Source organism: Anoplophora glabripennis, unplaced genomic scaffold (assembly GCF_000390285.2).
Source record: "Anoplophora glabripennis isolate ALB-LARVAE unplaced genomic scaffold, Agla_2.0 scaffold2, whole genome shotgun sequence".
Classification (NCBI taxonomy): domain Eukaryota; kingdom Metazoa; phylum Arthropoda; class Insecta; order Coleoptera; family Cerambycidae; genus Anoplophora; species Anoplophora glabripennis.
In genome coordinates, this window is record NW_019416325.1 from 754,792 (window position 1) to 772,288 (window position 17,497).

At 33.5% G+C, this 17,497-nt stretch overlaps 2 protein-coding genes across 2 annotated transcripts in view; both read right to left on the reverse strand.

Annotated features, from left to right (window-relative positions):
* Positions 1–388: 388 nt before the first annotated feature.
* Positions 389–3,498, reverse strand: LOC108916973 (V-type proton ATPase subunit S1). Its single transcript, XM_018723354.2, has 7 exons — positions 3,264–3,498; positions 2,953–3,064; positions 2,635–2,902; positions 2,494–2,579; positions 2,217–2,440; positions 1,935–2,130; positions 389–1,835 (listed from the first exon to the last, which is right to left on the reverse strand). The coding sequence occupies exons 1-7, from the start codon at positions 3,365–3,367 to the stop codon at positions 1,617–1,619; spliced, it is 1,209 nt and encodes a 402-aa protein (XP_018578870.1). The 5' UTR covers positions 3,368–3,498; the 3' UTR covers positions 389–1,616.
* A 705-nt stretch (positions 3,499–4,203) lies between these two features.
* LOC108916836 (E3 ubiquitin-protein ligase Rnf220-like) overlaps positions 4,204–17,497 on the reverse strand; it is a 96,653-nt gene continuing 83,359 nt past the window's right edge. The window contains exons 4-9 of the mRNA XM_018723145.1: positions 6,036–6,253; positions 5,789–5,938; positions 5,460–5,732; positions 5,101–5,316; positions 4,962–5,036; positions 4,204–4,842 (exon numbers count right to left, since the gene is read on the reverse strand). Of these exons, the coding sequence (XP_018578661.1) occupies positions 4,771–4,842; positions 4,962–5,036; positions 5,101–5,316; positions 5,460–5,732; positions 5,789–5,938; positions 6,036–6,253 (1,004 nt within the window). The 3' untranslated portion in view covers positions 4,204–4,770. The remainder of the gene's footprint in view (positions 4,843–4,961; positions 5,037–5,100; positions 5,317–5,459; positions 5,733–5,788; positions 5,939–6,035; positions 6,254–17,497) is intronic.

Consider the following 17,497-nt stretch of genomic DNA (forward strand, 5'->3'; position numbering starts at 1 on the left):
AAAGGATGTCCAAGGTTTTTTTGAAAATATCTGTGCTTAATCACAAATCAATAATGACGTTTTGAAAATCAAACTTTTTTCTTCTGAAGTGAAGACTTTTTGTTTTGAATTATTTTTAAAATACTCCACTTTAAATGTTACCTTCTTTATTTAAACAATGAATATAAAAATACTTTAATTGCATTAAACTGCATCAATTACAGAAGTATAATTTCATGGTTACCATAATTAGATTTTAAACGTTTTCACCGATTTTTGTTAAAATTATTAAAGCAATAAACTGAGTTAAGCAGTGAGTAAAAATGACTGCAATTTTGCAATACAAATGTCAAATTAATTAATTATTTTATTATGAAGAACCGAAACAAGTTTCAATAAAAAAAAAACATTTTTTTATAATAATTTATTAGATGACATGTAGTCTACACTGTTTGGCAACAAATTAATGGAACAGTATGATACAAAATATGAATATTTACAAATTAAACGTTTTATAATTAAACCCATCACCGATAGAGAATGACAATTAAAATATAAATACGAATTTACAAAATAAAATGCCGTCATCAAAAAATGACAAAAAAAGTTAATGGAATGAAATAAAACTAAGGACACTTCTAAAATATAACAATACTATACAGTAACAGGGTTAAAATTGTGTTTTATATACAAAATAATTTTTAACAAACAGGATACATTCCTACAAAATTAGTGTATTTTAATAGTGCAGACCTAACACTCAAAAATAGGCCATAAGCTTAGTTACCCTATTTTTTTAACAACGTCAAGGCTACAATTTTTTTTAACAATTATTGTACTACTACTTGAACAACAAGTTACTAGGTTTATATGAATCCAAAAGATAATAAAAATACTATTGTCATATATAATATAAATTGTGTATATAGTAGGTTTATCGTTTCTCTAAATCTCGTGGACAAAAATTCGTTTCAGTTGACATTAAAGCTACGTGAAACGTTTAGTGCAGTTACGTCATCCTTTTCGAAGTACACGTATAAAGGTAGTTCAAAATTTTTTAGAAATACTGAGTTCATCGAAAAATTATGTAGAATAATGATTGTACCAAATGACAACGGGAAGATGGAGGTCCAAGGGACATAGAAGAAATCATAGGCAGTTAGGCCTACAGTAGAAAACCTGATTAAGACAGAACTCCGGATGACATAACAAATAGATGCTTAGTTATCACAAGAGCACATCATCAATGAGTATAGATCTTATCAGGTGTAATACTGAGCTATTTAGGGAAGGCTTAGCTAATATTTGACAACAAAATGCTTAACGCTTATAATGCTAACCATTTAGTTAACTTCCTAAATTAAATCAGTTACCACAAAAAATTTAAATTTACTAGAAAGAGGCAAATGAAGGGAAATAGTTGTAATTTCAAATAACCTGCGACACATTTATTATTACCATAATTTTTCAACAAATCAATTAAATTCCATTTATACACCAATATCAATAGAAGTTAGTTATATTTTCCTCATTCTAGTAAATTCTCATCCAAAAATTTTGGCATTTTTGGTCTATTATAATTCTTTCGAGTTAAGCATATAAGCCATTAAGCTAAGTTATCATTGTTTATTAGCATGTTATTCTGCGTTTATAGTAATAGTTTTGCCTTTAGCATCATCAAATCTGTCCATAGTTCTAATATCCATCATCATGGTGATACCCAAGGTCATGATGAGTAAGAGAATGGCCGAAACGAAAATTCCAGACCAAATCGGGACTGAAGTAAAGCCAACACAGTCATATGCATCTGAAAATTTGGTTTCGTTGGCAGATGTACCATCGAAGAATAACTGAACCTGTGAGGAAGGGATTATTTTAATAAAAAAATCAAAAAAAAACAAATTAATAAAACTTAAATATTTCATAAAAATAAATAAATAAATAAAAATTTGTACCTGGAAGGAGCCGAAATAAAGTTTGAAATTGTTGTTTTCAGTCGAAAAGCTTTGGTCCCCACAGTGGTATGAGAATGTAGTTGGAGCATAGATATCAGAGAGAGATGAATTAAGGTTATAATCTGTATTATTATACGTTACAGTAACATTTTTTAATACCCAGTAACCGTCGCTAGTATTTGTCGAAAATTCCATCCTTAAAAAATTTACATAAAAGAATGTGCCAATTTAAATATTTGAAATGTTATATAATGTCTCTATGAAAAGTGCAAGAATACTTACTCAACTTGTAACACGGATGAAGTTCCAGTCAAAACAATGTCGGTATTTTGCAGTGCATCAGTGAAGTCTAAAGAAACTTCAGTGTTACTTGCACCATTGTTAAGGTTATACGATACATCTGTGTAATATAGAATGGAGTAATTACTTTTGTAATAAGTGCCATTTTCAGTAGTTGCCAGTAACGATCTGATTTTCCTTGAACTGATGACATCTTCAGGTGCAACCTGTACATAATTTTGTTAAAAAACGTAAAATACATAAATAAAATAAAACTTACCCAGGACGTATGATGAGCTGTGTACAAAGCCAAAACATTGTCATACTTCTTAGCAATTTTGTTATAGATAGATATTATTGTAGAATCTGGAAATTTAAGTTTATATGTAAGAATTATATTTCATTATTTTATTAATATTACCATGACGTTTCAACATTTCTAGTCTGTGTTCATCATCTTTAGCATCGTTTAGATTAACAATGAGGATATTCGTTGCAGGAAAATCAAAGTTTTCTTTTAAGTCTGATATCGACACCTCAGCCACTTCTTCGCCTAAATGTTTCAAAGCTTTGATTGGATTTTGGACGTAAGGTAGATACGAAACTTTAGAGTTCCTTTTATGTTTTTCAAGGTAAGGAAAAACTGTGGCACCTGACTGATCATGTTGAGCAAAATCTTCAGGACTTAACTGAAAAAAATCATGTGAGTCTATGGTAAAAAATTATTTAAAAAACTCACTGTTTGTTCTGCAAACACTATCACAAATGGGTTCTCTTTCAAATGCTCCAGAACATCATCTTTAAATGAGTCTTGGCTTATTTTGTGCAAGGCCGGAACTTTTTCGTTTGTTCTGTAATCAATCATATGACTAGGGTTAGATAAACAATATCTGTGTTTTTTAAATCAAATATAATAAAAATATATTTTTTAGTAAGGCATGCATATAATATACATTTTTACTAGCAAATACTGATGTTTTATCTTGTGTATAGTCCTTAAGGTGTGGCAAGTTAAAAAATCCGAAAATTTAAAACAAAAATGCTCCTTACTTGCTAGTAGACCACATAAAAACTGGAACAAATTCTGTACATTGCACTAAACTAATAGTTAATACTACACTTAAGAAAACTAATATACTTTTGCACACACTCATTTTGTAGGAAGGTTTGAAACTGCAACTTTTTCTGTGTAAAATCACACGAACTTTATAAGATCACGTGAAATTACAGTACAAGGCAACGAGCATTTGACAGTCAGGTGTAGAAGACGACGTCAATTTAATGAACTCTGGCATATGGAACGGAACAATAGATTATGATATCAAGGAGTTACAGTTCAATGGGATAGAAATAGATAACATTTTCCATCTTTTAGTCAAAGCAGAAACTACATTTAATAGATCTCTGTTATTAGCTTAATTCACTATATATCATAACAATTATGGAAAATATAAATAAAAGTGATTCTTTACTTTACTGAAATTTACTAAAACAATGTTAGCTCTTGTGCATACGTTTTTTAATGAATCAGAAAAATATGGAAATAAAAAAAGATAGATATAGTTCTAGCTTGACTAATCTATAATGATTATTGGATTGGATATGACGAAATGGTAGGACCTCTACCGGAGGCTTCTATAATTAAACAGTATAATGACGAGTTCTTCAATTTCAATATTTGAAAAGTTGAAAATAAGTGCTTTGTGAAGTGATATTTGATTGTGTGTTTAAATTTAGTTCAAATTATTTTAAATAGCTTTTGAAGGCAATCGGAACAAAATACAGCATATTTGTAAGTGTTTATTGACATTTATTATTTAGTATAGTCTTTCAAGATATCTACAAAAAATGTACATAGGATTTATAATACAATTTTAATAATATAATAATAAGTACAAACAACAGAAATAGAAATGTATATTACAATAATTATAAAGTTTACATATTCATATAATAACATTAAACAAAATGTGGTATTGATATTAATTAATAATTCAATTGGGGACCACAGTCAACAACAAGGTTTGCGATACACCACCATTAACTTATTTTATTTAGTAAATTTCGCCAAGTGCCCTAATGTACTACCTTATTAAAAGGTTTAAATGATGTTTTCACACAATTATTTTGATATTCGCAATGCGTTATTATAAAATTTATATCGATTTATTTGACTAACAGATAGACAAAATGGCGAAATTTTTTACAGATACTGTTGTATGAATATATGCCGTTTATTTTAGCTAAGCTATATTTATTAGTTATAGTGCATGTATTACAATAAGTACGGTGCGTGAACATATTTAAAGTTTAAAATAGTAATTTCTTCCCTCACATGCAAAACTAATAAAGATTCTCATACTTTGTACACTTTTGCCCTACTGCAAGATAAATATTTTTTCTATCTATTACATCCAATTGATTAATAAAATAAGATAAAATAAGTTTAGTATCCATCGCAGGGAATTGAAGAGTATATTCATTTAAAACTTTTGCATTGGGGAATAATATATGTTCATGGTATTTAGAACATTCACCACATATTCTAAAAATCACATTACATAAAAATACGTCGAAGATCCGTAGGAGAAGTGATCATACTGCACTGAGGACACACTTTTTTGCTACCCTGTAAAAAAACAGAAATACAATTGTCTCTTATTAAAATAGAGAATTATTTTATGTCTTATAAAACATTTATTTCAAATAATTAGGTCAAGTCCATACCAGAAACAAAAATTCACTTACCAGAGTATGCAGCCAACATTCCTCACAGTGTACATGCCAGCAAACAGTGGAAATTACTGGTTTCTTATAATGTTCCTGCAAAATAATGTTTTCTTACACTCCAATTCCAATCACTTATTTGGTCGGCAATAAATCTTACCAAACAAATTAAACATTTATATTCCTCGGTTTCTGTGGTGCTGGCGGCCTCGCCACCTCCCTCTGCCTCGAGCTGTCTGATTCTATTTCTTAACTCTTCGATCATTTGGGCTCTACTGCTGGGTTCTGCGTCTGATGTGCTGACGTTGCTGTCGCACTGCTGACCCGCACTTTCAACCTTCACCTCAACGTCGCCACTAGAGTTGACAGTAGCTACCTGAAAGTACTAAGAATTGTACATAGTGTTCCAATGAATGCGGCGAAGCATATCAGTTTTTATTAGTATTTTTTTTCCTAACTAATTTTGAGGATGAAAACAATTCTTTCTAGATTACACAATTTAACAAAAACATATTGTACCTGTGACTGAACACCATCTTTTTCTTTGCCTTCCTTCATTACTACATCTGACTCAGTATATTGGGAAGGACCAAAGGTACTATCTTCCGGTTCGTCGCCGTCGACGATAACATCGTCACCTTCGTTGTCGACATCAGTGGTTCGCCCCGTACTACTTGCTATAGTTAAACCAGCTACCAACGAATTCCTTCGACGTCTCTGACTCTCGTGCCATTCTTCTAATTCTGAATCACCTTCAACATCCACCGTTTCATCTTCCTCATTCATTACGTTCTGCAACAGATTATTTTCAATTAAAAAGTGCGTTGACATAACACAATTATACTAACCTTCCTGACGCATCTTTCTACATGCATATTTATTTCTTCCTGTGTCCTATGAGGATGACCGGTACAAATAGGGCAACAATCATCTGCTTTCCTCTTTCGTATTTTAAGTCTTAGTCGGCCCTGTCTGTTAGTTTTGATTCGTTGAAATGTCTACAACACAAAGAAAGTTTGTCAATGTTAAATTATATTCAGATCAGACATTCTTTGCTATGCATAAAGTTGAAATAGTTCACTATAATTCACTTACTTCCCACCGTCCTTCGGGGCCACTGTCACCAGGAAGAGCAGGCGGTCTACCTGGTTCAGGTCTATTCCTTTTTCTCGTTGCTGCAACACCTGTGCCACTTAATTTATACAGTCTATCCAGTTCGTGCATAAAGTGCGTCTCTAGGTCTCCTGATGATATTGTTAGTCCACATACAGGGCAGCTAGACGGATCCCTCTTTTTCTTATTAGATACAAAATCTGCAATCACGAAACCATTGAAAAAGCAGGTTTGCGCTGGATTACTCACTATTCAATGAAATCTTTGCGTTTATATCAGACCATCAGATTATTATTACTCTATACAGGGTGTAACTTTCAGTGGGGGTAAGTTTTTTAGGGGTAATAGTCTGCATTCTCCATAATTCCATTCTGAAATTATAATTTTTTAAACAAATAACAAAGGCCGACAAAAAAAACTTTTTTGTTTAGTTTCTAGACCTACCATTTTCTACAGATTTTGTGGCTGACTATTGAAGTGGTAAAAACTTGGTAGTACCCTGCGATTACAAAAAATCTAAACGATGACAATTTTTTTACTCTTCAAATTTGGTTTCAGCTCATAAAATCCATAAGAAGTGATAGGTCTGAATCTAAAAACCAAAACAATGGAAGTGTATAACCTTATAAAGTTATTTATTTCAGTGTTAGGGAGGATACGATGCGTTTGCGTGTCTTCATTGTTATACTTTTGTGTGATATTACGAAAAAAACATATGCTTATAAGAATTAACAATGATGATATTTGATAAAAATGCATGCCATAACTCCCAAGTGGGTATGCGCTCCCGTCTAGCGCAGGCGGTTGTATGGCATTGCACTAGTCTGTCCAGCCGCAAAGTATAAAAATAAAAAAAAGATTTTGAATGAAAATTCAGTTTTTATGCGGAATTTGAGACAACATATGTTTCTAAAGGTCAGTCGATATAAATATGACGCCTATTCAAAGTTACACCCTGTATAGGGAATTAATTAACTTGTTACGTGCCAGATATAAATACCGAAAAGAAGAACGCAGAGCTCAGTTTTTATACAATGCAATGCATAATCTTGTACACTTCTGTCAGTTTAAATATTAATTTTATTGACATTAATTTACAACCGAGGTGACAACTCTGATATGTTAATATGCCCAATTTAAGAAGGTACATACTACTTAATTTAGTTAATTCTACGAAAGTAACTGTCATTCGATTGATTAAAGAATTTTATCCAGAATATTTCTTTTATTACTTATCGAAATGTATAGGGAGGATTAATTTACATTCCAATTGTTGAGAAATGTACGCGTACAAAGTCGATCACAATTATCATATTGTAAACGCGGTTCGATAAAATGCGCATGTGATTTTCGCATCCGATAAAGCAAAAGGAAAAAGTAGGTAAATCCGGCGCATCCGAAAGAGAGTGTATTTTTAGTAGCGTGAAAACATAAATTTCCTTAATTTTCTCGTCATACTGTATCCTGAGCTGGGCTCGAGTGCGATACGGCGATCCGTCAGACGCGGACATCATTCATGGGATTAGCCAGGCTAACCTTGTTAATTGCTCGACTAGACCCATGCCCGTGTGTACCCCAAACGTAAATCAGCACCGGCTAAAAGGGGATGAAGTGAGCTTAAGTCATCACGACGCGTTGAAATTTACACCGGGGATCGGAAAATATGCCGGTGTCTTAACAGATCAGGTTCTGAACTCGAATAATGGGTCCGATGCATGCATAATACACAGGTCGTTTCATTTCGGATGTAGGCGTTGATGCTTACAGTTTACACACAATAAAAAGACAAATCTTGTCAGTGAAGATATCTCCCAAGTAAAATGTTAACTGAGTTACATCCTCAATTATTTTTCACACTAAAAAAGTTGTCTTGTCACATCACAGGAATTTCCTAACCTCAAAAAACAGGTCTAAAATAGTAAAAATTCACGAAAAAGTGCTAGGAAAAATACAAAAATATATTTTTTTATATTCAAATGATCATTTATGTGGTTAAGACCCCGCCGAACGTGAATCCACGGTCAGAATTGATGGTTCTTTTTCTAACCTCAAAAAAACGGGTCAACTAAGGTCAGATATCACGAATTTTCAAAAAATAACAGATTCGCGCCAAATTTGGTATACGGGGAGGTTTTCGGGGTCGCTGATCACGGATCCGAGGTCAGTTTTGGAAAATTCAAGATGGAGGATCCAAGATGGCCGATCAAAATGTCAAAAAATAACAGATTCCCGCCAAATTTGGTATACGGGGGTTTTAGGGGTCGCTGATCACGGATTCGAAGTTAAAACCGAATCATTAAAATTTTCAATCTCTGAAGAACGTAAATGATCCTTATCATCGGTTTTTCAAACATTAAACATTAATCTTCATGTTAAGAGATCATTACTGCAAAAACATCTTGTCCCATGTCGATAATAGTTTCCAAAAAAAATTACTAATTTTTTATGATAAGGGATAAGAAGGATTACTTTGCTCAATTAATGGTGCATAATCATTTATTTTTTATTTTTTTATTATTAAATATAACAATTCAGTCATGTGACAACGGGTGTAGACTAAAACATTATCGTCTTTAGTTCGGCGTGACGGTCTTAACTTTTTTCAACCAGTTTACTCTCGAACGCTAGAAACTCTGGCCCGCAGGTGCCGTATGCGGGCTCCATTGACGTTCCAAACAAATCCGCCAATCTGCCCCCTGTGACTATTAACATGACAAATGCTAATATATTTCACGGCTTTCAACGGATAAAACAGATCTAAACTGATATATTTTTGTATCTTAGTTTTCTCCTTTGTTTGTCTTTCTTTTCACTTAAGCGCTACTCCATTATTTATTCCCGCTCAATTTACACTCCACGCGAAAGAATTGCCCGAGATAGAATTTTTGGTCAAGGCATTCACATCAATGCACAAGTTTCAATTTCTTTTCCAAAATATTTATATTATTTATATTAAAATTTTGACATCTTTATCTTTAACCATTTTAAAAATAATCAAGTAGAACACAGTAACAACGTTAACACCCTGTATCTCTGAAACAGAACATTAGTAATAAAACGTTTTATGAAATACCTACACTATTTTTCAAGAGGAACGCACTCGCCGAGTTTTTTTATGTATAAACTTTACACTCTGTATGTTTATAACAAAAATTGAAAGAAACATACCTACTAAAACTTTTCAAATGAAACAGGCCATGGCGACTGAAAATAGCGTAAACTTTTAAATTACAAAAAATGCCTAGTTTCCTCAACTGCGTAGGAGTAAATCGGGAAATAATGACTGTATACCGACCAACCCGCTGACCACTATAGTGTTCAAACTTTGTTAATATCTTGTTGTTTTGCTGGGACAAGCTTAGTCGTGATATGAAAACAGATCAACCGCATGTAGCAGCCGCAAGATAATCTTTAATACAACTTTCCTCTTCATCTGCGCTAGTTATTAGTTTTGTAAAAAGACGTGAAAACTTGGTTGTCACGTTAACACATGGATTCGGATGTACAACAAAAACAGTTTATTGTAAAACTGTGTCTGGTAGATATCATCATATTTTTGTAACAATACCTCGAAAGGGCCAACATTAAGATATACGTTTTACTGGCAGTTAATCAGAAATTAATATCTTTATTTTGCATTGTCATAAAATTATTTACAATACAATAAAATTGACGACAACATTTGTTCACGTTACGTTTTACATAGTTATTTAGTCTCTTTTCTTTCACGGTTGTATAATACCGTATAATAATTTAAGTAATTACAATGAAAAAAGTTATGACCCATCCATCCAGCGCTAAAGAAGCCAGAACGCACTTAAAGTATATTTATCGTTTACTTAATTAAGTAACTGTCATAGTTTGGCTAGATTTCAATAATAAATTCGTCGTAAGGTTTAATACTTACCAGAAACATCGTAATAAATTTTAAATTCTATGATTTAGCATCCAGTAGAATTACATATTCAATTAAATTTTATCTTAGAAAACACACGGGGAATTTTAATAGCTTTGCCAATAAGATTTTTGCAGTTTTTCTAGTTAAATTATCAAATATATTAAGACAAGACCGAGTTTTCTTCATTCTGGTAAAACAAGCTGTAAGGATTATGTCCTTGTTGCATACTTTTCTTTTGTTCAACCGTTGCTATAGTCTGTTATTAACTGCATTCCTAGTTAATGTTTTCTGAATCTAGTTAATAGTGGTGTTGCCTATCCCACATGCTTTTCTTCGGCTTTTGTTTTTATATGGCTATCTTGTTAAACTAAATTTCACCAAGATTTTATTCAATCTGAACTAATTAAAGAGCTATTGCACTTTTTATAATAGTAAGCGTATTAGCTCATACTGTAAACAATGGAGTAGTTTCCTACAACTACAAAGAAAATGGAAACTTTATTTTAAATTGATATTTTATTTAACGGATATGACGCTGCCAAGAAAAAAGTAGGAAAATCACTAAATATCTGTTGGCGTGCTGATATGGGGTGTCACAACAGTTAGAGATTTCTGGACTGATTTTTTAGGTAGGAATCTAATGGTTCCACGTCTTTCGCTAGAGGTCGTAACGATCTCTTCAACGACTGAAGGAATTGCCGGATTGGGCGATTATTTGAAAATTTTTATGAATTTTATGAGTTATTTTGGAGTTGTTTATAAAAACGCGAAAGATTAAATGAGATCAAAATGAAAAATAATGTTAGTAAAATTGTTTAACACTTACGGACACAAATGTGCCTTAAATTTTGGCTTCCGCTCTGTTAGTGGCACTAAATTCTGAAGTTCGCTGATAATTCAAATAAAGTTATTCATACCCTACGAGCCGCATAGGTCTTAACGGCCACAGTCGGAGCTTGCATGAGAATTAGAACAATCGATACGTATTTGAAAGTGTAAATCGGGGTAGGGAATTACAGGTAGGAGTTAAAAAGGATCACGAAGGGACGTGAGGGAATAAACGCGAGCGTGCCGATTTGGTAATACGGAATTTAGATATTAGGAATATATCTATGACATTTTAAACATCTCTCCGACTTCTCTTGTGCCGCCATATTACATAACGCGATGATTAACGGACATCTATGTAAAACAATTTCTGGAGTGACAAATTCGGTCGATGTGATATCATTCTGATACGGTCGGACCATATGTCGCAATTTTCTAACTGTCACGGTGCTTTTTACCAGTCAGATTAAAGCATAATCTATTTCAAATAAATACGTAACAGGTGGGTTCATCAGTAGCCTAATCTATATTAAGTCAAATTAGTTATTACTGAAATCGTTAGAGCTTGTCGGATTATATTAATGTTGATATTGCTATTTAAACTCGATTCACGGAACGATTACAAGATAACGGGTAGATATTTTCATGTTATAACACTTCTATTATCTGTGTGAAAAAAAATAAGTCGTTGGAGTGGATGGCCTCGTTCTGGAATCAAACCGAATCTGATTAGATACCTTCAAGGGCGTCACACCAAATACACAGTGTATCGGTTTTTTAAATAAAAATCTACTCTCATAACCACGCCACTGGAAGTATTGTCAAACTTAAAAAAATGAAACGTATCATTTTGAAGAAAATTAAAAATATTTCTTTAGATGGAAAAACAATAAGTCCAGTTCTTTTGAGGCTGTCACAAGTAAAAGACTTCTGGTATCGAAGAACATTGTTGGACTTCATTTAATAAGATATAAAAAAAATTGTTGAATTTGTTTGAATAAAAATATATGTTTTTTAAAAGTAGTGATTTATTTTGAAATAAGCCTTCGCGGAACATCCCGAAATTGTTTTGTACAGGGTTAGTCACTATAATCTGGCAACTTGTTGTGCGTTTATTATGGAAATTGGGCGCCTCAACATAAAACCAGTGCAGTACGAAATTATTTAAATAATAGGTTTGATTTGTGGACTGGTAATGAAGGAAATATTTAATGGCCTTCAAATAGCCCAGACCTTACACCCTTGTATAGTTTTCTGTGGGGTTACTTAAAAAACGAGGTTTATAAGGAAACTAGTGTAAATTTAGATGAACTAAGACATAAGGTTGATCAATGTATACAAAATTTAAGTGAATTTAATTCCCATTTCATACTAAATGCAGTTTTGAAAATTAATGAGGATTATACGAAGTGCATCAATAATAATGGGGGGTCACATTGAGCATCTGTGACTATTTGTGTTTTAGTTGGTTTTTATTAATTAGGTGTTAAAATTCTGTTAAAATTAAGAATGATTTTTATTATTATCATAAAATAAACGAATAACTTCAAATTTTTCATTCTCACTAACCATTATTTCTTTGTTAAAATAGTTTGTTATAGGAAATAAATGAATGATGATAAATAAACTTCTGCCAAAGTCATTTGTTTGTTTCGCGTGCCTCGTCCATAGCCACTGCGATCAGTCAGACATAAATTTTCCTCCTGTTTTTTTCAAAAACAGTTTTAAACTGAAATATGTCGAAAAGTCCTGAATCAAACAGTAACATATTATATATTTTCGAAAAGAGAAAAATTTAACGAAGCTAAACATGCACTAATATATAGGGAGGTCCATTTAAAAAAATTCTTTAATTTAGTGATTTCCATTATTCAATTGTTTTTTCTAATGCTGTATTCATAAAAAAAGCTAAATCTTTTGTATTAAAAACTTTTTTGTAATTTCAATAATAAACTGACAATAAGTCGTCAGATTGTAGTGACTACCCCGGTACATTCATGAATAAAAATCCAATACAGATCGTCCTCGAGTGATCATTACACAGTGGTTTGGCCTGGTACAAGAGCATATATTAAAAATTCAAACGATTCCGTATACGACGAGATGAGACATAACGCGGGATATATCAAGGCGTGGGATAGGGTGAGTTTTAAGTCTGGGCTAGGATAAGTATGTGAGAACGAAGGAACATGTGAGTGTGAAAAATAGTTATGGTGTACTGAAGCAAATGGGCCGCACTCCATTGCTTTCCGCAAAACTCGGAAACCGCTCAGTTAACTCCGGAAACCGGAAACAATACCATCCAACTTTATGCTTAGACATTTACTATGTTTTCAATGGATTTATTTTATAGAACGTCTCATATACATATATACGTTTTATTCATTTTTTTATTTGTTTGCGCCACAACTACATTTCTGGGGCAGAACGTGGCCCTCCACAAACTAATACAGAGTGTTGACTGTACGAAAAAATCAAATATTATTCATATTAAACAGAAAATAGACTAACTACTACACCTCCAAATAATATTGTATTTAACTTTATTGGTCGTCTGGTTTCAATTCCTGGGTTAGCTGAGTTTTGAATGTATGCCTTTTGTTAAAATCCGCTGCACTGTATTTCTTGAAATGTTTAATTGCTCTGCAACCGAACTTGTTTGTTCAAATTTGGCAACTAATCTCAGTGTTTCATACAGGGTGTTCTTTCTACCCCAAACTCCACATAATTTGCGCACACTCTCAACTACACACTCTCCATTCTTATAATGAATTTTCACAATATTCACACAGAACATGTGATTTTGCACAATGCTGCCAACTCTTCGAAGGACAATGACGCACAATTCAAATCATGCATTACATTTGGAACACCCTAGTAATTTTTTTTTTCGTTCCTGGTGGAACGTGTGCATTAATTGACATTTTATTCTGAAAAATTCGTTCAGGTGAAAAGGGTTGATAAAAACAATGTAACACCATAATACAGATATTGAGTATTAATCTTCCTATACATGTTGTTGTAATGTGTACACGGCAGCACAACCTGTCTATCAATAACCCGATTAGCTCACTAACACCATATGTTGCTCGACACTGTGCATACCTGTGATGTTATGTGGGCCGTTTTCACTGAAATTTATCTTATTCAAAAACTACTCAACTAAAATCCATGCGGTTTCCATCATTTTCAACTTCACATTTCGCACATTATTATGATTTAGCATACGGTATGGGGGGCCATTTTTCAATTGACAGTCCATCGAGAACACCGCCAACGATACAAGTCCAAATTAAAATTGATTTATCATCCGGACACGCCTGTTGACTGCAGAGCACGGACTTTAATTGTAAGACTGGAAAATCGAGTATCTTTTGGTACTTTCTATAAAAAAATACACGTTTTGGAGCTATGGACAAAAGTTCTACATAGAACTGGACAAAGGTAAATGAATAAGAAACTGAATCCTTAACATACAGGGTGAGAACTTCGCATTATACCAACAACAAATATACCACGCCAAGCACTGCTCTCAACTGTACTGGCAAAGCCAAGTGAACAGCGTTCGACACCAAACTAATTATAGAATACCATGCAAAAAATTATTTACGATCTAGTGGACCAATACAGGTTTGCTTTGACGACCAGTGCGCCGTCGTCGATTCTACATCAGGCGGAGTGGTCTATTCGAGTGTAAATTACGAGACACATCATGGCTAAAGCATAGGAAGAAATTTCAAGAGAAGTGCAGACGGTCCTGTGCTTTAGGATTCACAGATTCCAATTGATATAGTAACAACTATACTTGGAAGTTATTCTTTCAACGCCGTCACTGTCGCCCGCGGTGTATTTTTGGAAACTAAGCCTTTTAATTAAATAACGAGGCTAGAGAAAAAAATATGAGGCAATATGGTGTAAGGCGCGCCATAAATTTCATCCACAGGTAATGTTATCACGTGGTGGCGACGTTATAAGAACATAATCTCTCATAAGGGTGACACAAAGTGGCAAGCGGCAGCGGGGGGCATTTTATGAAGATATTAATTTCCAAATTGTCAAGTAGTGTTGCAGTTATTATACTTACAAAGTAATAACTGGCTGTTAGATTACGAAAACGCTGTAAGAACGTTTGAATTAATTAATTAAATCTGTTATAAACAGTAAGTGGCCCAGTGAACATTTAAGAGCAGTCGTTTGAAATTGTCTGAACGGAACAATATAATCTGAAACTTTCTCTCTTAGCCGGATGCGCCCGGAATTCTTATTAAAATCATTATTGTTTATTAGCTTTCCTTTAATTTCGAAATTATTTGATGAATGCTTCAATTGCTGCTGTAATCATTAACACGACGGATCAGATGGCACAGTACTGTTAAAGTTCCAGCTCTTCCACAAAATTAAATTCCTCCTCTTTTATATGTCGCCGATAGAATATCGCATTAGAAATAAATGGATTACAGACCAAGTCCGCCACTGATAATGGATATAACTTCTTTAACCGATTAATTGATTAAATGATGAAATATTAAAACATATTTGCGCTAATATATACCGAGCCCGAGCCTTCTCTGTAGTTTTTTTTACCGGTCGTGTTATGGTAACACCGAAGTAGATGAAGACGAAATAATGTAACAACTTTTTCAAGCGCAGATTAAAGAAAAACTTGCGTTCAAAGTTGCTGCGAAACTGCTGCAAATTTTATTGCGACCGTATTTAAACTTGTCCAATTATGGCGAAGAATGCCAACAGTAATATAATTATGTTGTCAAAAACAAATCCCAGGCAGGTGTTTTGATTGACTCCAACTGGTGATATCGAGAATTCGACAGACATTGTAAAGCAAGTCCTACAGATGATGCATCGGGTTACTTGTGCTCCATATATTTGTCAGCGTACTACAAGTTGTTTTTTTTCTCTTAATTATGGAAGCCGGTATCAAGTAGAGACATGATATCAGTGGCGGCACTTAACTTCCATACCAGGGGGGCGGAAAAATTTAGGTGCACAGTATTGAAAAAAAAAATTTAAATATAATTGGACAGTTTTATTTTAAGGAGGTATATCGGGGTCCGAGGGAAGTGAGGATCGCAGGGGGGGCCCTACACTTTTCTTATGGGACCAAAACCCGCTACCAGCTCGAAAAAATTAAATTATATTGAAATTATTTGCGATAAACATTATCTATATAGCAAAGAAATCTACTCAATATGCACATAACATACATATTGAAAATTAACAACATAAAAGTATCATATTTAAGTAGTTTTAAATTAAATTTAATGAACGCATAAACACTATGTAGATGTGGCAACAGCGCTAATAATCGAGTGCAGTTGTACACACTGCGAACCTACAGACCTCGGACTTCGGAGATATTGCGCGTCAAATTCGGGTAAAAATGCGTACGCGTTCAAAAATGTATTGTGTGTAAACTATGTAAAATATAATTATTATATAGCAAATATATCGTATTATCCTCGCGAAGATTTGTATCCTTTATTTAAAATCCGTAAATCATGTGAACTAGTAAAACAACGAGAAAATAATTATGTTAATTTAGTTCTAAAGAAATGAAATGACACTCGCGCCCATCTCTCGTCCAAGTCAAAGAAAATGTTGGATGCAATTTTGAAGGTTCTGTGATAGAAATTACATTATTACTCACTGTTTGTGTTTTTAATATCTATTTTAGTAATGTCACAAAAGTTTTGCAACTATATATATACATCAATGTCGAGTTGCTGCGTCAGCGACCGAACCTGGTACATACTGCCAACCTCTTAGTTCTTCAATTGAGATCGGAAAGAGTATACTCGAAAGTGAAGTAAAAAATTTCGGAAAATTTTCAAGTTTGCATTTTTGCATGTCACTTTTAGGATTTTATAGTAGATTAATGGCAATAAAAGCATTATTATTATTATCTACTTGAAAGTTGGAAGACTAAGGAAAGTCAGAAAGTGTATTATTCATGTTCCCAAATTGTGAGTGAGAATAAGTTAAAATTAAAGACATGCGCCAAAGTTGAAGGGATTTTAGAAGGGAATCGAATATGACGTAAAAAGTTCGGAAAATCTTTCCAATATGCGATAGTTAATACATGATATTATTAATATTCTCAAATTGTGGGTGAAATAACTTAAAATTAAAGACATGAGTCAATATTGAAATGATACGTGTTGAAGAAGATATTCGAAACTGAGGTAAAAAATTTGTAAATGTGCATTTATGTGAAAATATGAGTGAGTCAGTTTTAGTTGGTATCAGGTTGCATGAAAATCCAGTTTGGGGAAATGTAGCCAACTGCATATTTTTTTCCGGAATGCCTCTGTAAAAGACGATTTCCTGCTAAATACAAATGCGGCAGTAAAATATCCAAGTCAGAAATTAAATACGTGGAACGTGACAGTTCGGAAACAAAATACGAATATATTAAACTTTTCCCCATGCTAAAAAAGAAACAAGTTTTGCACGTTAGGGATTTGGTCGGCGATTCCAGTTGGTGTTTAACATCAAACGGGTTTCGCACCTCGAAAGCGTAGTAAATCCTTTCCCGGATTTGTAAACGAGTCCGGGCCTAAACGGCTGTATGTATGAGTGACCATTTATCATCCTACACCCCCGCGTCACTGCTCTGCACCCTTAGACGGAACCCCTCTCGCATCGTCACCTCTCGCCACCCCAGACTCGTAATCATCCTGTATAATTCTCTCTCGGATGC

Bases quoted from the DNA above. Each gene is read 5' to 3' on its own strand.
- LOC108916973 (XM_018723354.2), bottom strand. From the start codon at position 3,367: ATGAGTGTGTGCAAAAGTATATTAGTTTTCTTAAGTGTAGTATTAACT. The intron at 2,903-2,952 runs GTGAGTTTTTTA...GATTTTTTTCAG, and splicing joins TAGTGTTTGCAGAACAAACA to TTAAGTCCTGAAGATTTTGC. The intron at 2,580-2,634 runs GTAATATTAATA...TTAAATTTCCAG, and splicing joins AGAAATGTTGAAACGTCATG to ATTCTACAATAATATCTATC.